General features: G+C 45.4%; 1 protein-coding gene across 4 annotated transcripts in view; it reads right to left on the bottom strand.

Annotated features, from left to right (window-relative positions):
- Nucleotides 1-22,257, bottom strand: part of gigyf2 (GRB10 interacting GYF protein 2) — a 261,643-nt gene that overhangs the window by 22,823 nt on the left and 216,563 nt on the right. For all 4 annotated transcript variants that reach the window (XM_072474612.1, XM_072474615.1, XM_072474614.1 and 1 more), the window contains one exon: nucleotides 14,394-14,510. In XM_072474612.1, the coding sequence (XP_072330713.1) occupies nucleotides 14,394-14,510 (117 nt within the window). The remainder of the gene's footprint in view (nucleotides 1-14,393; nucleotides 14,511-22,257) is intronic.

The following is a 22,257-nucleotide window of genomic DNA, read 5'->3' as shown; positions in this document are numbered from 1 at the left end:
GACGAGAGAGGAGGGGAGCGGGAGGGAACAGAAGGTGAGCGGGAGGGAACAGAGGGTGAGAGGGAGTGAACAGAGGGTGAGAGGGAGTGAACAGAGGGTGAGAGGGAGGGAACAGAGGGTGAGAGGGAGGGAACAGAGGGTGAGAGGGAGGGGGAGAGAGGGGGGAGCATGAGGAAGGAAGAGGGGAACAGGAGGAAGAGTGTGATGGCAGGAGAGAGGGAGGGTGATGGCAGGAGAGAGGGAGGGAGATGGCGGTAGAGGGAGAGATGGAGGTAGGGAGGGAGCGAGGGAGAGATGGCGGTAGGGAGGGAGAGATGGTGGTAGGGGAGGGAGAGATGGCGGCAGGGAGAGATGGCGGTAGGGGAGGGAGAGATGGCGGCAGGGAGGGAGGGAGAGATGGTGGTAGGGTAGGAAGGGAAAGAGGAAGAGATGGCGGTAGGGTAGGGAGTGAGAGAGGGAGAGATGGCGGTAGGGTAGGGAGGGAGAGAGGGGGAGAGGGCAGTAGGGCGGGAGGGAGGGCGGAATGGAGAGGGAGGGCGAAGGGCTGAATGGAGAGGGAGGGCGGGACGGAGAGGGTGGGCAAAGGGCGGGACGGAGAGGGTGGGCGGAGGGCGGGCCGGAGAGGGTGGGCGGAGGGCGGGACGGAGAGGGTGGGCGGAGGGCGGGACGGAGAGGGTGGGCGGAGGGCGGGACGGAGGGTGGGCGGAGGGCGGGACGGAGGGTGGGCGGAGGGCGGGACGGAGAGGGTGGGCGGAGGGCGGGACGGAGAGGGTGGGCAGAGGGCGGGACGGAGAGGGGGGGCGGAGGGGCGGGGCGGGACGGAGGGGCGGGGCGGAGGGGCGGGGCCGGGCGGAGGGGCGGGGCGGGACGGAGGGGCAGGGCGGGACGGAGGGGCAGGGCGGGACGGAGGGGCAGGGCGGGACGGAGGGGCAGGGCGGGACGGAGGGGCAGGGCGGGACGGAGGGGCAGGGCGGGACGGAGGGGCAGGGCGGGACGGAGGGGCAGGGCGGGACGGAGGGGCAGGGCGGGACGGAGGGGCAGGGCGGGACGGAGGGGCAGGGCGGGACGGAGGGGCAGGGCGGGACGGAGGGGCAGGGCGGGACGGAGGGGCAGGGCGGGACGGAGGGGCAGGGCGGGACGGAGGGGCAGGGCGGGACGGAGGGGCAGGGCGGGACGGAGGGGCAGGGCGGGACGGAGGGGCAGGGCGGGACGGAGGGGCAGGGCGGGACGGAGGGGCAGGGCGGGACGGAGAGGGCAGAAGGGCAGGGAGGGCGGACAGATGTTAGGGAGCAGAGGGAGGGCGGAGAGTTGAGGAGGACAGGGAGGGAGGACAGGGAGGGAGGAGAGGGAGGGAGGAGAGTTAGGGAGGATAATTGTCTCTTAGGTTTGGAAGGAACTTGCATTCATTCATTCATGCGTCAATGTAGAGACTTGAAATGCAGCATTTAATATATTCCTTTATGTGTCACACAAATTGTTGGAAGTCTTGTTCACTTAAATTATTTTACAACAGAAGCTTAAAATGAAATGTTACCAATTTTCATACCATAGTGCATAGACATATACACAAATCAAAAGTAAGCACTGAATGCAATGCTAAGCAAGCTTAGCAAGAATATAATCTGTACTAATGATTCACAGCGTACTGCAGTTCTACAGTTTCTGTCCAGGGAGTATCAGTCATCTTTTTCAATGTAATTGCTTTAAATGAGCTTTCATTCTTTCACACAGGCAACAAATACATCTTAATTTTTTTTTGGAAACAATTCTTTTCACTTCACTAGATTTGAGGTGACATACATTGAAGGTGACTTGCACTAAATGCAACTTTAGGGGAAAACGGTAATTGCAGTTTAATTGACCATGCTTAGGTTAGCTTGCTGTCACTTAATACTGACATCAAAATATTCAAATTTACAAAGTACTTTTGTCCCCATTTATTGAGATGGATTCTAACTATATGAAATTGATCCATTAAAATTACAAACTGTTGCTTTAATCTTCAATCAAAACCAAAAATGCCTGAATGAGGATGGAACATGAATTGTAATCACTGATTTGAATTTCTCCTTGCTACTTTTCGCGTCTTAATTACATTTGAGCCCAGGGCCGGGATTCTCCGATCCTGCGGCCAAGTTCTGACGCCGGAGTCAAAAGCGGCGCGAGCGACTTTGGCATCAAAGGGCCTCCAGGCCCAGGCATTCACCCCTTCCGAGGGGGGCTAGTGCGGCACCGGAGTGGTGTCCGCTACTCCGGCGCTCGAAATCCGGCGCGGGTTCGCACGTGTTACCGTCTCCGCGCCGGCCCCCGATCAATATGGCGGGGCCCGGCGCGGAGGAACATAGCCCGCCGGCCGATTTGGCCACCCTGGAGGCTGCCCCCCCCCCCGCCCCCCAGCAGGACGGCTCCCGCAGCCAGAGCTCAGAGGTCCCGCCGGGTAGGACCATGCATAACCCACACACGGTGGAACTCAGCTGGCACTTGGCCTGGCGAGGTGTGGAGACTCGCCAGGGGCGGGCTGCTTTCAACGGCTCCCGACCAGCGCGGCGGCGACCATGTGGGCGCGATTGCCGCCGATTCTCCGGTTGCCGGTGAATCAGCGGCCCGGCGTGGCGCGGTTCTCCGACCGGCGCGGGATCGTAGAATCCCAGACCCGATGTTTTAATTATCAACATTTTAAAGCTTTTAGGAGGCAACTTGTAATGTCATTCCAGAGCTGTAACTCTTCAATATCAAAAATTAAACAGTTTCTCATGAAATGTTATTATTCTTAAGTATTAATTCTCCACAAATGCTGCCCGAATTGCCTTCCGTTATTTCATGCTTTTATTTGAATATTTCCAGAATTTTTAGTTTTTACTTCAGATTCCAAACATCGGCAGTATTTTGCTTTCACAATTATTAATTTGCTTTTTGTTAAAATGAGCCTTCAGACATTTGAGATATTGACCAGCAGACAATTGATCATGCAATTGAGATTGGATGATAAAATAATTTTTGCTGTTTCCTGACAATAAGTATAATTGAATACCCAATTCTGAATGATCTAGGGATTCATTCAGTCTCATAGCAACACATTAACAACCAGGGACGATAACTATAATTGGGGTCAAACAAGGCAACTTTCACATTTCACTCCAACCTCCTTTCATTGCTTTACCAAGCCCAGCTTGATTGCTTCCCTTTCCATAAACATTCAAACCCTCCATCACCGATGAACAGTGGCAGCCGTATGTACCATCTACAAGATACACTGCAGCAGTAACTTGTCAAGGTTCCTTAGACCAGTGTTTTTCAAACATTTTTTCCAGGGATCCATTTTTTACCAACCGGCCATCCTTTGGGACCCACGACGCCCGACCTTCACACAATTAAGAAATCCATACCGTAAAAAAATCGTCTTTATACTGCTTTGTGCAGGTTCTCCCAGTGAGCCAGAGAAGACAGAGCCAGGAGTGAGACACAGCTAAGAGTGAGTTTGGGAATTTGAATCTAGGTGGGAATTGAATCAAATCAGTAAAGGAGCTCCTATTAAATTTCAGCAGTTTAAATTAATTTAAATTAAGCTAGAATTGTGCAGTGTAGGTTAACAAGGGCTGCCCCACCCACTCACATAACTGGTTGGCAGTTAAGTGTCAGTCATTTAAATCTACCTTGATCTAAAAGCAGGTGGGGGAGGGGAGCCAATTCAGGACAGTTTAAAAAGAGCAACTTGTAAACTCACTCCCAGTGAGTTCTCCCAGTGAGCCAGAGAAGACACAACCAAGAGTGAGTTTGGGAATTTGAATCTAGGTGGGAATTCGAAGCCGGGTGGGGAGGAAGTGCTTTTTATCCCTGGTAAGTGACTGGTAAGTAGTGTTTCTGTTTCTTTTCAGTGGTATATTTATTTATTTTCTTCTTTGTTGTTTTTTTTGTTGAAATTGTAGTTGAAGTTAACCGAAGGTTTAAGACATGGCAGGAGATCTCAGACCCGTGTCATGCTCCTCGTGTGTGATGTGGGAGCTCAGGGACACGTCCACTGTCCCTGGCTCCTTCACGTGCAAGAAGTGTGTCCAGTTGCAGCTCCTGTTAGACCGCTTGACGGCTCTGGAGCTGTGGACGGACTCACTTTGGAGCATCCGCGATGCTGAGGACGTTGTGGATAGCACGTTTAGCGAGTTGGTCACACCGCAGGTGAAAGGTACTGAGGGAGATAGAAAACGGGTGACCAAAAGACAGAGCAAGAGTAGGAAGACAGTGCAGGTGTCCTCTGCGGTCATCTCCCTGCAAAACAGATATACCGCTTTGGATACTGTTGAGGGAGATGGCTCACCAGGGGAAGGCAGCAGCAGCCAGGTTCATGGCACCGTGGCTGGCTCTGCTGCGCAGCTGGGCAGGAAGAAGAAAGGCAGGGCTATAGTGATAGGAAACTCAATTGTAAGGGGAATAGACAGGCGGTTATGCGTACGCAATCGAGACTCCAGGATGGTATGTTACCTCCCAGGTGCAAGGATCAAGGATGTCTCGGAGCGGCTGCAGGACATTCGGGGGGGGGGGGGGGGGTGAGAACAGCCAGCTGCCGTGGTGCACATAGGCACCAACGATATAGGTAAAAAACGGGACGAGGTCCTACAAGCTGAATATAGGGAGCTAGGAGTTAAACTAAAAAGTAGGACCTCAAAGGTAGTAATCTCAGGATTGCTAGAGTGCCATGAGCTAGTCAGAGTAGGAATGTCAGGATAGAGAGGATGAATGAGTGGCTCGAGAGATGGTGCAAGAGGGAGGGATTCAAATTCCTGGGACATTGGAACCGGTTCTGGGGGAGGTGGGACCAGTACAAACCGGACGGTCTGCACCTGGGCAGGACTGGAACCGATGTCCTGGGGGGGGGGGGGGGGGGGGGGGGGGGGGGGGGGGGGGGGGGGGGGGGGGTTGCTGGAGCTGTTGGGGAGAGTTTAAACTAATGTGGCAGGGGGATGGGAACCGATGCAGGAAGTTGGAAGGTAGTAAACCAGGGACAGAAATAAAAGGCAGTAAGGGGGGGGGGGGGAGGGTAAGGCAGAGAAGCCATAGTCAAAAATCAAAAAGGGCGACAGCACAAGGTACAGTGACTGAGGGGAGCTCAGTGAATAGGACCAGGAATATTAAAACAAATAAAACGGGAAGTGAAAACATGAATGGTAAGCGACGCGGCAGGTTGTTACATGAAGATATGGGTTCAACGACAAGGAAAATTAGGAGAAAGGTTAAGAGGAAATATAACTTAGGAGAGGTTACTGATCGAGGTGTTAAGATTCAGAACAGAGGTAAAAAAAGCCAACAAAAGTGTACTTTACCTGAATGCTCGTAGTATTCGGAATAAGGTAAACGAGTTGATGGCGCAAATCATCGTGAATGACTATGATTTAGTGGCCATTACTGAAACATGGTTAAAGGATGGTAACAACTGGGAGTTAAATATCCGAGGGTATCAAACTTTTCGGAAGGACAGAGTGGATGGTAAGGGAGGTGGTGTAGCTCTGTTATTTAAGGATGACATCCGGGCAACAGTAAGGGATGACATCGGTGCTATGGAGGATAAGGTTGAATCCATTTGGGTGGAAATCAGGAATAATATGGGAAAAAGTCACTGATAGGAGTAATCTATAGGCCACCAAATAGTAACATTATGGTGGGGCAGGCAATAAACAAAGAAATAACAGATGCATGCAGAAATGGTACAGCAGTTATCATGGGGGATTTTAATCTACATGTTGATTGGTTTAACCAGGTCGGTCAAGGCAGCCTTGAGGAGGAGTACATAGACTGTATCCGCGATAGTTTCCTAGAACAGTATGTAATGGAACCTACGAGGGAACAAGCGGTCCTAGATCTGGTCCTGTGTAATGAGACAGGATTGATTCAGGATCTCATAGTTAGGGATCCTCTCGGAAGGAGCGATCACAAGTAAAAGTTTCTACAAATACATAAAACAAAAAGAGTGGCTAAGGTAAATATTGGTCCTTTAGAGGATGAGAAGGGAGATTTAATAATGGGAGATGAGGAAATGGCTGAGGAACTGAACAGGTTTTTTGGGTCGGTCTTCACAGTGGAAGACACAAACATGCCAGTGACTGATGGAAATGAGGCTATGACAGGTGAGGACCTTGAGAGGATTGTTATCACCAAGGAGGTAGTGATGGGCAAGCTAATGGGGCCAAATGTAGACAAGTCTCCTGGACCTGATGGAATGCATCCCAGAGTGCTAAAAGAGACGGCTAGGGAAATTGCAAATGCACTCGTGATAATTTACCAAAATTCACTAGACTCTGGGGTGGTCCCAGCGGATTGGAAATTAGCAAACGTGACACCACTGTTTAAAAAAGGAGGTAGGCAGAAAGCGGGTAATTATAGGCCAGTGAGCTTAACTTCGGTAGTAGGGAAGATGCTGGAATCTGTCATCAAGGAAGAAATAGCGAGGCATCTGGATGGAAATTGTCCCATTGGGCAGACGCAGCATGGGTTCATAAAGGGCAGGTCGTGCCTAACTAATTTAGTGGAATTTTATGAGGACATTAACAGTGCGGTAGATAACGGGGAGCCAATGGATGTGGTATATCTGGATTTCCAGAAAGCCTTTGACAAGGTGCCACACAAAAGGTTGTTGCATAAGATAAAGATGCATGGCATTCAGGGGAAATTAATGGATAGAGGATTGGTTAATTAATAGAAAGCAAAGAGTGGGGGTTAATGGGTGTTTCTCTGGTTGGCAATCAGTAGCTAGTGGTGTCCCTCAGGGATCAGTGTTGGGCCCACAACTGTTCACAATTTACATAGATGATTTGGAGTTGGGGACCAAGGGCAATGTGTCCAAGTTTGCAGACAACACTAAGATAAGTGGTAAAGCAAAATGTGCAGAGGATACTGGAAGTCTGCAGAGGGATTTGGATAGGCTAAGTGAATGGGCTAGGGTCTGGCAGATGGAATACAATGTTGACAAATGTGAGGTTATCCATTTTGGTAGGAATAACAGCAAAAGGGATTATTATTTAAATGATAAAATATTAAAACATGCTGCTGTGCAGAGAGACCTGGGTGTGCTAGTGCACGAGTCGCAAAAGTTGGTTTACATGTGCAACAGGTGATTAAGAAGGCAAATGGAATTTTGTCCTTCATTGCTAGAGGGATGGAGTTTAAGACTAGGGAGGTTCTGCTGCAATTGTATACGGTGTTAGTGAGGCCACACCTGGAGTATTGTGTTCAGTTTTGGTCTCCTTACTTGAGAAAGGACGTACTGGCACTGGAGGGTGTGCAGAGGAGATTCACTCGGTTAATCCCAGAGCTGAAGGGGTTGGATTACGAGGTGAGATTGAGTAGACTGGGACTGTACTCGTTGGAATTTAGAAGGATGAGGGGGGGATCTTACAGAAACATATAAGATTATGAAGGGAATAGATAGGATAGATGCAGGCAGGTTGTTTCCACTGGCGGGTGAAAGCAGAACTAGGGGGCATAGCCTCAAAATAAGGGGAAGTAGATTTAGGACTGTGTTTAGGAGGAACTTCTTCACCCAAAGGGCTGTGAATCTATGGAATTCCTTGCCCAGTGAAGCAGTAGAGGCTCCTTCATTAAATGTTTTTAAGATAAAGATAGATAGTTTTTTGCAGAATAAAGGGATTAAGGGTTATGGTGTTCGGGCCGGAAAGTGGAGCTGAGTCGACAAAAGATCCGCCATGATCTCATTGAATGGTGGAGCAGGCTCGAGGGGCCAGGTGGCCTACTCCTGCTCCTAGTTCTTATGTTCTTATTTCAGCTTCTTCTTAATGGGCTGTTCACCAGAGGCCCTGGAGCTCACATCAGCACTGCTTTGTAGTGTTGCGGACCCTCTTGAACAGCTCACACAGCCACTGCTTTGTCCTGCAATGGATTCTCCAGAGTCACTCTCTCCAGCAGGTTTAGTTGAGAGACCCTGGCCTGTTGTCTCTGGCCCTCTCTTTCTTATAACAAAACAATCCATTTTAAATTGGTGCTGACAAAATGGAGGAATTGCTATCGCACCCAAAGCATGTAATGTCAGCGTTCGGGACGCCTGACCTGCTCTCTGCCTCGCTTCAGGCAGGAAGATTACACCGAATTTGAAAAAAACATTTTCTCCTGGGTCAGCGCACTGACGTCAGGAGGAGGCTGTGCTTCTCGCTGGGTGCAGCCCATGTGCACTGATGGGCGGGCACGCATGCGCAGTGCGCCCGCATTTTGTTGAAAGCTGGCTGCTGTGGCCGTTGCGTGTTAATTCCCACAATCGGGAATGCCTCAATGGACAGCTCCACAACCCACACGCGGGTCGAGACCCCCACTTTGAAAATGCCTGCCTTAGACAGCACCTTTCAGACCCATGACCAACACCTAGAAGGGCAAGAGCTGCAGATACCTGGGAACCCCACCACCTGGAGGTTCCCCTCAAAGTCCCTCACCACCCTGACTTGGAAATACATCGCCGTTCCTTCACTGGCACTGGGTCAAAATCCTGGAACTCCCTCCCTAACAGTACATCTCAGATGTACGTACATCTCAAGGACTGCAGCGCTTCAAGAAGGCAACTCACAACCTTCTGAAGAGCAACTAGGGATGGGCAATAAATGCTGGCCTAACCAGTGACACCCAATTCCCGCAAATGAATATATATTTTAAAAAATCTTTTCTACAGATCCACCTCCTACATTCTAGAGCCACGATTCTATTGAATGCAGACCACAAATATTTATTTTCCTGACCCCCATTGCTGAAAAACATTGTAAACCATTCCCATATCTCATGTACTGTCATAGAATACCTACAGAAGGCGGCCATTAAGTTTACACCGACCCTCTGAAAGAACACCCTACCTAGTCCCACTCCCCAACCTATCCCAGTAACCGCATAACTCCACTTAACCTAAAAGTAGGCTTGGGTCACTGTCTGTGCGGAGTCTGCGCGCTCTCCCAGTGTCTGCGTGGGTTTCCTCCGGGTGCTCGTCTACTCCCACAAGTCCCAAAAGACGTGCTGTTAGGTGAATTGGGCATTCTGAATTCTCCCTCCGTGAACCCGAACAGTCGCCGGAATGTGGCGACAAGAGGCTTTTCACAGTAACTTCATTGCAGTGTTAATGTAAGCCTACTTGTGACAATAAAGTTTATTTTTTTAAAAATTAAAACCTTTAAACACTATGAGCAATTTTGCATGACCAATCCATCTAACGAACACAGCTTTGGGAGGAAACCGGAGCACCCAGGGGGGAACCCACGCAGACACGGGAGAACGTACAAACTCCAAGTCACCCGAGGCCGGAATTGAACCCGTGTCCCTGGTGCTGTGAGGCAGCAGTGCTAACCACCGTGTCCATTTCCCTTTTGAAACAATTGACACCCAACATCCCAACACTAAAAAGAGGATTTTCTTTATCTCGGAATATTGGGGAGAGGAAGGAACTGGAAATAGGGTTTCATAATGCAGAGTGTCACTGGATTTGGAATAATTGTGGACATTCTGTGAAGTAGGTTCCAACATCAGAGTCTTGAGAGAAGCCACAGGATTTTTGAAGTGCGTTTCCAAGTTGCATAATTAGTGCTCGGAAAGACAGAAGCTGGGGAGGAGAGGAGGGAGAAAGGGAAGCAGCAAATAGCTAGTGACATTTATCCTTTCCAAGTTTGGAAAATGTTGTTACTGAAAATAATAAAGAAAATTTTTAAGATGTTTGAAACTTGTAAATGTTGATGTTTAGAGGGACTGTGGTGTACTTATACATATAACACCAATTTAGTATGCAGGTACAGCAAGCAGTTAAGATGGCAAATAGTGCCTGTAATCTTTTAATATTCTTTCACAGGGTTATAAAGAAAATAGAAGGAGTAGGCCTTTCAGCCCTATGAGCCTGCTCCGCCATTCTTTATGCTCATGTCTCATCATCAAATTCAATACCCTGATCCAGTCTTCACCCCATATATCCCTTGATCCCTTTAGCCTCAAGAGCTATATCTAATTCCTTCTTAAAACCACACAATGTAATAATAATCATCAGTGTCACAAGTAGGCTTACATTAACACTGTCATGAAGCTACTGTGATAATCTCCTCGTCGCCACACTCCAGCGTCTGTTCGGGTACACTGAGGGGGAATTCAGAATGTCCAATTCACCGAGCAAGCACGTCTTTCGGGACTTGTGGGAGGAAACCGGAGCACCCGGCGGAAATCCACGCAGACACAGGGAGAACGAGCAGACTCTGCACAGACAGTGACCCAAGCCGGGAATCGAACTGGGTCCTTGGCGCTGTGAAGCAACAGTGCTAACCACTGTTCTACCGTGCCGCCCACGTTTTGTCGTCAACTACTTTCTGTGGTCATGAATTCCACAGATTCACCACTCAGTGAAGAGAATTCTCCTCACCTCAGCCCTCATCCACAAACTAGAAGTCCTAGTTCTTGACTCCCCCACCATTGGGAACATTCTGAATCCACCCTGTCTAATCCTCTTAGAATTTTATAAGTTTCTGTGAGATCCCCTCTCACTCTTCCAAACTCTCTGGTCAACTCTGCTAGTTACATCCTCGAAGAATTCCAGTAGATTTGTCAAGTATGATTTCCCCTTTTGTAAATCCATGCTGACTTTGTTTTATTATACCGCTGCTTTCCAAATGTTGTGCTATGGAATCCTTGATAATAGACTCGAGCAACTTCCCCACTACTGTTAGACTCACTGGTCTATAATTCCCTGACTTCTCTCTACCTCCCTTTTTGAACAGTGGGCTTACATTAGCTACCCTCCAATGCGTTGGAAGCATTCTGAAGAATTTTGGAAAATGACCAACAATGGATCTATTATTTCTAGGGCCACTTCCTTAAGTATCCTGGGATGAAGATTATCAGGCCCTTGAGATTTATCAGCCTTTAATGACATTGTGGTTAGCATAGCGCCAGGGACCCCAGTTCGATTCCGACCTCAGTTGACTGTGTGGAGTTTGCATATTCTTCCAGTGTTTGCGTGGGTTTCCACCAGGTGCTCCGGTTTCCTTCCAGTCCAAAGATGTGCAGGTTAGGTGGATTGGTCTTGCTAAATTACCCGAGGGTGGGGTTGCAGGAATAGAGTGGTCTTGCGAAGGGTCGATGCAGATTGAATGGACCGAATGACTGCCTTCTGCACTGTAGGAATTCTATGAATTTCCCCCAAACCATTTCACCTCTACTAATACTGATTTCCTTCAGCTCCTCACTAAAAATTGTTTGCGGGATTCTCTGATCGGTTCACGCCGCTCCAGCTGCTGATCCGGCCGTGGAATGGGCGCCGCTGGATGCGCACATGCGCAGTGGGTCCGACGCGAACCCGCGCAGTGTCTCCCTTGTCCTGACCCAACATGGCGCAGGAGTACAGGTGCTGGCGCGGAAGAAAGGAGGCCGGGGGACAGAGAGGCCGGCCCGCCGATTGGTGGGTCCCGATCGCGGGCCAGGCCACATCGGAGCCCCCCCCCCCCCCCCCCCCCGCCGGCCGCCACCTGACATTTCAACGTCGAGGTCCCGCTGGCTCAGAGCAGGTTAGAACGGCGCCGGCGGGACTCGGGTATTTTTTTTTTTGCGGCCGCTCGGCCCATCGGGGCGGATAATCGCCGCGGGGCGGGGGGTCGGCCCTGGGGTGGGGTTGGAGAATCCCGCCCTGTGTTTCTCAGAACTTCTGCGACATTATTCAGGTCTTACTTTGTGAAGACAGAAGCAAAGTACAAACTTAGTTCCTCAGCCATTTCTTTGTTCCCCATTATGAATCTCCCCCGTTTCTGTCTGCAAAGGGCCTTCATTCATTTTTGTCCATCTTTTTCTCTTTACATACCTGTACCTATAGAAATGTTTACAGTCAGTTTATATTTTCCTCATTACCGTACTTCCATATTCTATTTTCCCTTTCTTAATCAATCCCTTGGTCCGCCTTTGCTGAACTTTAAACTGCTCCCAATCCTCAGCTTTTCTTGCCAATTTGTATGTTTCTTCTTTGTATCCAATACGATCTCTAATTTCCCTCGTTAGCCAGAGTTTGGCCACAGTTCCCTTTCCACTCTTGCACCAATAGGAATAAACAACTTCTGGCATGCACCTCTATGTTCCTTGAATGCCTGCTATTCATTGCCTGTCCCCTGTCCTTCCTTTCAGTCCTGTTTCCCAGTCCACCATAGCCAACTTGTGCCTCATGCCATCGTAGTTGCCTTTATTGGGATTCAGGACCCAGGTCTCAGAATCAACTACCTCACTAGCCACCTTGATAAAGAATTTCACCATGGTCACGAATGCCCAAGGGTTCTCTCACAAATAGATTCCCAACTGACAGAATCAAGTTTTGATACTCGAGGGGTTTCTTGAAAGTCTACAATCAAGAACCATGTTTTAATCAGGAAAGCTGCAGTTACCTTAGTAAAGGATTCTGACTGCAAGAACAAAGTCTCAGTAAGTTTCTGAACTGTTTCAAAACTGAGAAGTGTGTGTATTCAGTCTGATTTGATCTTACAAAGGTATGCACCCGATACTAGAATGCCACTCGTAGTCATAGAAACAGCCAGAGAGGGAAGCCCTGCTAGACAGTGATTAGTCAAGTTTCAATGTCCTCAGACAAAACCATTAAAGAGATCAAGTTCCAATACCTTAAAAGATGCACACAGAGGTACAAACTTGAATAAAATAAGGTCATACTGCAGCAAATTCCATCCAATCTATACTGATAACCTTATCAGCTAATTGACAGACATCCAGCTGGGCAAACCAAAGACAAGGTCTTCTGGGCAAAGAGCCAATTATAGACAAAGCAAGGGTTAACCCAAAGGTAAGCATCTCCCTAAGAGAGGAGCCCAGCAAGTTAGCTTTTGTTCCAACTATCTCTCTCCCTCTAAGCCTGTCCTTGACCTATGCTCCTTTACTCTGCCATGTTCTTTCTTCTTTAAATCACCTCTACGTATCTTCTAAGTTTATTACGTTTTGTACTGGCCAGTTGGCCGAATTGTTTTATCGAAGTATAAGAAATCGTGTATCTGCCCAACATTAAAGTCAAAAGTGAACTTTTACCATCACACAGAATCGGTCCTTTTATTGAGAGAAAACAGAAGGATTCATCAATGTCAGGATTCCATCACCAACTAATTCTTTCTCATTGCACAATAACCAATCCAAGATGGTCTGTTCACTTGCTGGTTTGGATGTCGCTGGCTAGGTCAGCATTTATTGCCATCCAAAATTACCCTCGATCCGGTGAGCCACCTCTTGAACTGCTGCAGTCCATGGGGTGTAGGTACACCCACAGTGCTGTTAGGGAGGCAGTTCCAGGATTTTGACCCAACAAGTGACAGACTGGCGATATAGTTCCACGCCAGGAGGGGAATTTGCATCTGGTGGGATTCCCATGTATCTGCTGCCCATGTCTACTAAGTGGTAGAGATTGCACACTTGGAAAGTGATGTCGAAGAAGACTTGTTGAATTGCTGCAGTGCATCTTGTATATAGAACATGTTGCTAATGCTGTGCATCAGTGCTGGGACAGTGAATGGTGAAGGTAGTGGATATAGTGCCTTGTAAATGGTGAATAGGCTTTGTGGAGTCAAGGAGAAAATTTTCTTCCCCACAATTCCCATTCTCTGACCGACTCTTGTAGCCACAACATGTATATGGCTGGTCCAGTTTAGCTTTTTGTGACCCCCAACATGTTGGATTCAGCAATGGCACATCCTCGAACTTGCATGTGTGGCTTTTGTTGCAAGGCGGGTGGAGTACAAGAATCAGGAAGTCGTGCTACAATTGTCGAAAATTCGCCTGGAGTGGTTTGTTTCATCACCGTTTTAATGAAAGGATATACTTACATTAGAGGCAAAAAGCTCACTAGACAGGTTCCTAGGCTGAGGGCGCCGGAGAAATTTTGATATTCATAGGGTGGTGAATCTTTGGAATGGTCCACCAGAGAAGGTTGTGGATGCTTCATTGTTGAGTAGCTTTATGGTTGAGATTACCTGTACAGAATTTTGGTCTCTCAGATAATAAGTGAGCACCAAGTGTAAATGCAAGGTGCAGTTGAGGCAAGAGATCAGCCATGAACAGACTGAATGGTGGAGCAGAAACAAGAAGCTGGATGGTCTACTCAGGCTTCTATTTTCGAAGTTCTTATCTTTACAACTGCTAAAAATTTGCTAAATCCTTTATGGATGCTGCTGCAATAGTACTGCGATTAGAAATCTTTGTAGAATATGGCCCTTAATTTCCATGTCAGCTCTTCCCAGGATGGTCCAACAGTGAAATACAAGTTTTCTTACGCATTTTCGCTCACTGTTCCATGCTCTACATAACATTACATAACAAAGTCCATTACATAGAATAGACTACATATTGGGGTAGCAGAGCACCCCGTACAATTGTTTCCATGAAGCTATTCTTTAATCTACCTGGTTCCTCTCTGATCCTACTCTCTTAGTTGATGGTTCCTCTCTTTTCATTGCTGTGGTGTTCTTGAATGATGACTCCTCATGGCTGCCAGACAGACTCAGCTTCACTGCTGCTGACTTTTAATTTGGGGATAAGGGAAGATATAAAAAGACAAAACCACAATCAAAATGTTTACTTTATTTGAAACAATTAAGCTCCAGAGTCTTGACTCACTTTAAATATTACAAATGGGTGAAAACAATAGGAGAGAATATAAATGGTGTGCTCTCCTGCTGTAATTTCAGCAGGAACTACAGAAGAAGTGTCAGCAGCCACATATACATTTTCATCGAGGTTACACCACATGCAATCAAAGACCACCACTCCATTCCTCCTGAAATTCTAGTCAAATTATTTTAAATTAATATAATCATCTTATTGCACTTAACAGGAATACTGATGGCAGCTGCAATGCCAACAAAATAATGAAAGGACTGCTAAAGACATTAAATTTAATGAGGAATGTTTTGATTAGACATTGAAGGCTATCTTTTAGAAACATGGCAGGAACTCATTAAGAAACTATGGGTTGCAATTTTCTGTTGTCACGAAATGTAACAAAGAGGTATACGCTTGACTAACTTTCAAAAAAGATGGTTTGGCGACTATAGTACGAAGATAGCAGAGTCATAGGTCTACATAGGGGCTGGTTTAGGACACTGGGCTAAATCGCTGGCTTTGAAAGCAGACCAAGGCAGGCCAGCAGCACGGTTCAATTCCCGTACCAGCCTTCCCGAACAGGCACCGGAATGTGGCGACTAGGGGCTTTTCACAGTAACTTCATTTGAAGCCTACTTGTGACAATAAACGATTTTCATTTTTCATTCATTTCACTAAAGTATTTAAGCAACATAAAACTAAAAGATCTAGTGGGTGCGTCAATGATGCAGAATAATAATAGATTTTTATAGCCCAGAAAGGGATCATCTGGATTTGAACGATACATCAAATTAACCCCATTTCTTGTATTTTACATTTTTCTTTTCCAAATATCAAACCATTTCTTCTTAAAAACGACCGATTTGGATTAAAATACTGTTTCTTGTAGAGTATTTGCTGTTCAAAAACCCTTGGTTATATTTAAGCTCTTTTAATTATTGACTCCCAACAATTACAATTACTTGGGTAAATTATGGAGCAAGAAATAGCTTAACAATGGAGAACGAACTAATGCAAGTAGCTACTCGTGGAATTCTGTTGTTCCATCACTCACAGTTAGTGACTGTCTATATTCTGACATATATGGTCGACATCATTTTTTCTCATTGGGGCAATCTTAGCATTCAGGTTATAAATCGCTTGATTTTTTATTTTACAGTTGGTGATCCAGTGGCAATAATTTACCGAAGTCGCATACTATACTCTGGAGCAGAAAGATATAGATTTTCTCCTACCATCTTGAGTATCAACTGTGTCACAGTTAAGCATGAGCCATGCATTTCCCAATGGCAAGGAACAAAGTCATCATCAGAAGGCAGGAGAATGCTATATTATTTTTTAATGCTCAATAAATTTTTTACGCTATCGGTTTCAGATAGTTAAATTAATGCTGTGGCAAATTAATTTGAACTGCCCTATTGTACATTTTTGTGGAATGATGCCGCTGAACATAATGATAAACACTCAAAGTGATTCTGTTTTAATTAAGCTAGAAATATTTCATATAGTTCGGTTGAAAGCTTGGACATTTTTTATTTTGTCATATGAGAGTACCTTTAAAAAATTGATTTTTAAGCAATGTACCTTTAAGAAATTGAGCTGATCATATTACTGAAGTGAGGTCAGAGGTTGGGGGGAGCTGAGCTCACTTCTGCTTTTTGAGTTTCGGTTTGAGAAGGCAGCTGGGAGTGTCTGTGTGTTTTGCTGTGAGCTGCATGAAGAAACAGAAGAGCTGGTCTGTTGATTTCTGCAATCCAAAGACTATAAATATATTGAATGTAACCTAATGTGCTCCTTTTTTTGAAGGTTTGAAGTCTTTTGGATGTTTAAAGGAACAGTTTGAAGGATTATTTAGTGTTGCAGTCTTTTGATGTTATCTTTGAAGTAATGGGTGTTAAGATATTCAATGTTTGTTTTTAAAAGGTTAACTCGAGTTCATAGAATAAACATAGTTTTGTTTTAGAAAACACTTGTTCATTTCTGCTGTATCACACTGGAGAGTACACCATGTGCTTCCCACACCACAATCTATTAAACGTTGTGGGTCGGTTGAACTCCATGAAACACTTTGGGGTTCTGTAAACCCAGACCCATAACAATTGGGGGCTTGAGGGGGGTAAACGTCTATCGATTGGATTGGCTTAACGAACGTAAAGACAGTGAGGGGTGAGCATATTGTGGTTGCTTTTCAGGTGTGGTATTTTATTTTAAGTAGGGAGTGTGTTGTGGACTGTAGCCACTTAAAATGGCCGATTCAAAATGGCGAACGGCAAAGGCTGATGGGAAAGTCAGCCAATAGGACAAAAACGAGCAGCTGCAGGTTGACTGTTATTTACCTCTGGAAAGGCCAGACAAGATCGATACCAGCAACCATCAGCATAACAAAACAACAGCCATCTGCATACTAATGAGCAATCCCAGGGAACAATAAGCAACATTTAGACACATAATGCAAAACCAGGTTCTTCGGCGCCAGCAGAAGCCTACACAAAAGGAGGTGAACGACCACCTCAAGACCGCCCATCGATCAGGGAACCGCTCCAGCATTGGAGAAAATCGAACCAAGTGATTGGGACAAAGTCCAATCACTTGGGACCAGGTACAGGGTCTGCCCCGAAAGGCGGGAAGTCCCTGGGGACTATAAGAATTGAGCGCTAAGTTCAAGGCGCTCTCTTCCACCGCTTGCAGCTCTCTTCACTCGCTCTTCACTCTTCAAACAGCCGCTCAAAACTGTAAGTCTTACTTCAACACTCGCTACGAGATAGGCGCTCCTAGCTACCAATCTGTACCAACTTCGAATCCCGCGGGCTCAGAACCCGAACGAAAGGCCATTCGTTTCCCTGACCTGGTGGGCCAGTTCCAAGTTAAGTATTGGCCTGTTAGCTATAGAAGGAGCTTAGACGTAGAATTTGTACATGAGTAGTGATTACTGTGTATAATAAATGTGCTTTGATTTAAATCTTACTAAGCGGTGTATTGGATTATTGATCATTACTCGGACTTGAACCACGTGGCGGTATCATAAAGGTACCTGCCGACTCAAGAGCAAAGGTGATAAAACAGAGCAATTAAACTAAGGCAAAGTTAGCAACATGACAATGGCTCTTTCAGAGGCTCAGGAGTTTTTGGGGGTGGACACGGTAACACGCAATACCTTACAGAGACTAAAAGCAGACTGTTAAATTTGGCAAAAGCATTGCAGTTACCATTGCCTGGCAAAATACGAAAAGATGGGGTACTTGCCGCGGTAGCTGAGCATTTAAATTGTCCTGAGTTACATTCTGACTCATTAGAAATGGCAAAGCCCTAGTTGCAGATTAAGCAATTTGAACATGAAAAAGAATTAAAGCAGCTTGAATATGCAATGAGAGAAAAAGAAAAGAAGAAACAAAAAGAGATAGGGGAAAGTGAAAAAGAGAGAGTTTGAACTTCATAAAATGGCTATGAAACATGAAAATCAGTTAAAATTGATTTTGGCAGACCCAAAGGGAAACATACAGTTGGATGAGGATACTGAGACAGACATGGTGGGGATCTATTTAAATATGTCCAAGCATTGCCAAGGTTTGACGAGAAGGAGGTAAAGCCTTTTTCATTTCATTTGAGAAGGTAGCTAAACAAATTAAATGGCCACAGGATATGTGGGTACTACTGATTCAAACAAAGCTGGTAGGTAGAGCTGGTTAAGTGTTTGCATCACTACCAGAGGAGGTATCTGGAACGCATGAGGTGGTGAAAATATCCTTCTTAGGTGCATATGAGCTAGTGCCTGAAGCTTACAGACAAAGGTTTAGAAATTTCAGGAAAGAATTTGGTCAAACATACATGGAGTTTGAAAGGCCCAAACAGATAGGTGGATAAGGGCTTTGAAAATAGACCAAACGTATGAAGCTCTCAGAGAAATTATACTTTTGGAGGAGTTTAAAAATTCAATTCCTGATGTAGTGAGAACTCATGTGGAAGAGCAGAGGATTAAAACTGTGAGATGAGCAGCAGAAATGGCAGATGATTAGGAATTAGCTCATAAATCAAGACTTGGTTTCCGACATCAGTTTCAGCCGGTGAGGGATAGAAACTGGGGATGAGAAATACTCAAGTGGTAACGGTAAAGGTGATCTGTTGGGAGATAATAAAGAGAGTGTACCTCAGATTTTTTTTTAAATACAGGAGGGTGGAAGAGAAATGAAAAGTTTAAAATGTTCTCACTGTAATAAACTAGGCCATGTAAAGTCACAGTGTTGGTGGCTGAAGAAAAGCACCGGGAAGGCTGATGTGGTAAAACAGGATAAGACAGTGGGGTTTGTTAGAGTGTTCAAGGAAAACCCAAGGGAAGTGAAGGAGGTGCAAACGATTGTACAGCCAGCCTGTTCAAGAGGTAATTGATAAGAAGGTGCCAGATGTCTTTAAATAATTTACTTGTGTGGGTAAAGTTTACTCGTGTGTATCAGGAGGAGCAGGTAAAGAAGTCACAATTTTAAGACATACAGGAGCTAGTCAATCTTTAATGGTAAAAGATGAGGAATTATGTAGCTTGGGAAAAATGTTGCCAGAAGACGTGGTAATATGTGGAATTCAGGGTGAGAGGAGTAGCATTCCATTATATAAGGTAAGGTTGGAAAGTCCAGTGAAGCGTGGTGAAGTGGTAGTAGGAGTAATAGAGAAACTATCTTGTCCAGGAACACAGTTTATCTTGGGTAATGATATAGCTGGATCGTAGGTGGGAGTGATGCCTACTGTGGTTGATAAGCCAGTTGAAAATCAGACAACTGAATTGTTGAAGGACGAATATCCTGGGATTTTTCCGGATTGTGTAGTAACAAGGTCGCAAAGTCACAGGTTAAGACAAGAGGAGAAATCAAAGAGTGAAGATGAAGTGGAAGTGCAATTATCAGAAACGATTTTTGATCAAATAGTTGAAAAAGAACAAGAGCAGGTGGAGAATGAGGCGGATATTTTTAGTTCAGGAAAATTGGCGGAGTTACAACAGAAAGATGTAGAAATAAAACGGATATATCAGAAAGCATATACGGAAGAGGAATCTGAGTGTAATTACCGTAAAGGTGATGTCTTGATGAGGAAATGGAGACCTGCTCGTATGCAGGCGGATGAAAAGTGGGCAGAAGTTCATCAAGTAGTATTGCCGGTAGGGTATAGAAAGGAGGTGTTGCGAGCGGCACACGAGGTACCAGTGGGACTTCATTTGGGGATAAGGAAAACTCAAGCTAAAATCCAGCACCCTTAATACCCATTCCAGCATTTGAGGAATGTTTGACAAAGGTCCTAATTGATTGTGTAGGACCGCTTCCTAAAACAAAAAGTGGGAATCAATATCTTTTGACTATAATGGATGTGTCTACTAGGTTTCCAGAGGCCATTCCAGTACGTAATATTACAGCTAAAAGGATTGTGGAGGAGTTACTTAAATTCTTTACTAGATATGGACTACCCACAGAAATTCAATCAGATCAAGGGACAAATTTTACTTCAAAGTTATTCAAAGAAGTTATGGATAACTTAGGAATAAAACAATTTAAATCAACTGTGTACCATCCAGAATCGCAGGGACCGTTAGAAAGGTGGCATCAGACATTAAAGACAATGTTGAGGGCTTATTGTCAAGATTATCCAGAGGATTGGGATAAAGAAATTCCATTCGTACAGTTTGCAATTAGGAATGCACCTAATGAGTCAACCAAATTTAGTCCTTTTGAACTAATTTTTGGTCAGGACGCAAGAGGACCACTTAAATTGATGAAAGAAAACTTGGTGGGTGAAAAATCGGAAATTACACTATTGGATTAAGTGTCAAATTTTAGAGCAGGTAAATTGGCCAGACAACATTTGAAAGTTGCAGAAAATATGATGAAACGGGTTGCGGACAAGAAATCCAACGTTCGTAGTTTTACCAGTGGAGATAAAGTTTTAGTGTTGTTACCAGTGGTAGTTGAACCTTTGAAAGCTAGGTTTTGTGGACCTTATCAGATTGAAAGGAAATTAAGTGAGGTGAATTATGTGGTAAAAACACCAGATAGAAGGAAGACTCACCGAGTGTGTCATGTGAATATGCTTAAAAGGTACTTTGAAAGGGAAGGAGAGAACAAGGAGGTTTTAACGATTCTAACTCAAAGTGACGAACCAAATCCAGATGACTGTGGATTTGACATACCTCAAATTAAATTGGAAAATGAGGATGTTCTTAAAAATGGGATGAATTGTTAAGTTACCTTCCAGAGGAAAAACGAACTGACCTGAAAGAGTTATTGATATCACATGGGCAAGTTGTAGAGATAAATTGGGAAGTACTAAAATGGCTATACATGATGTAGATGTGGGGAATGCTGTTCCGATCAAACAACATCCATATAGACATAATCCTTTAAAATTGGCACAGGTTAACAAAGAGATTGAGAGTATGCTTAAAAATGGCATAATTGAAGTGGGTTGCGGCCACTGGAGTTCACCCATAGTGATGGTACCTAAACCAGACGGTACCCAACGGTTGTGTGTGGACTATAGAAAGGTGAATGCAGTTACAAGAATGGACTCTTATCCTATCCCATGTTTGGAAGATTGCATTGAGAAAGTGGGACAATCCGCTTTTATTTCCAAATTGGATTTACTTAAAAGGTTACTGGCAGGTACCTTTATCCGAAAGGGCGAAGGAGATTTCAGCTTTTGGGATTCCAGATGGTATATACCAATTCAAAGTTATGCCATTTGGCATGAAAAACACCCCAGCCACATTCCCAATTGTGCGGTACACAGCGACGATCTGATAATTTTCAGTCAGACATGGAAAGAACATTTACAACACCTGATGGAGTTATTCGATCGACTTAAGGTGGCGGGTTTTGTGATATTTGGAAGTATATTTGGAAAACCCCAAATCACTTTCCTTGAGGAGTTTCCGACACCCTCAAGACGATGGGAAATAATTCGATTTCTTGGCATGAGTGGATTTGATCGAACATTTGTGCAAGAGTTTTGTAGCGTGATTGCTCCACTGACGGACTTGCTCAAGAAACTTTAAAAGGTTTCAATGGACAGCGGACTTTCAACAGGCATTTGACTGCCTGAAAGGTGTGGTAACCGATGGTCCTGTATTGGAGAATTGCAAGGGACTCTGTGAACAGATTGAACTGAAGTATCTAACTTTAAAGAGAAATGCCGAGACGTAGAGGAATGGATGGATCATGCAGAGACTTTCTTGTTCAAAGAGACTGTCAATCGAGAAGGATTTTGGTTGGAGGAAGAAGAATGGGGGGTAAAAATGGACTATATTATAACACCTGTATGCATATCGTTTTTTTGAACCGGTAAAGTGTTTTTACTGTGTGCATTTCTTAATTGATGGTGCAAAGGTGAAAAATGAAACCATCTAGAAATTGATGGGTTTTTTTCCTTGGGGGGGGGGGGGGGGGGGGGAAGGAGGTATCATGTGAGAGTACCTTTAAGAAATTGATTTTTAAGCAATGTAGTACCTTTAAGAAATGGAGCCGATCATATTACTGAAGTGATGTCAGAGGGTGGGGGGAGCTGAGCTCACTTCTGCTTTTTGAGTTTCGGATTGAGAAGGCAGCTGGGAGTGTCTGTGTGTTTTGCTGTGAGCTGCATGAAGAAACACAAGAGCTGGTCTGTTGATTTCTGCAATCCAAAGACGATAAA

The sequence above is a fragment of the Scyliorhinus torazame genome, chromosome 14, assembly GCF_047496885.1.
Source record: "Scyliorhinus torazame isolate Kashiwa2021f chromosome 14, sScyTor2.1, whole genome shotgun sequence".
NCBI classification, from domain to species: Eukaryota; Metazoa; Chordata; class Chondrichthyes; order Carcharhiniformes; family Scyliorhinidae; genus Scyliorhinus; species Scyliorhinus torazame.
This window is presented reverse-complemented; position numbering and strand designations above follow the sequence as displayed.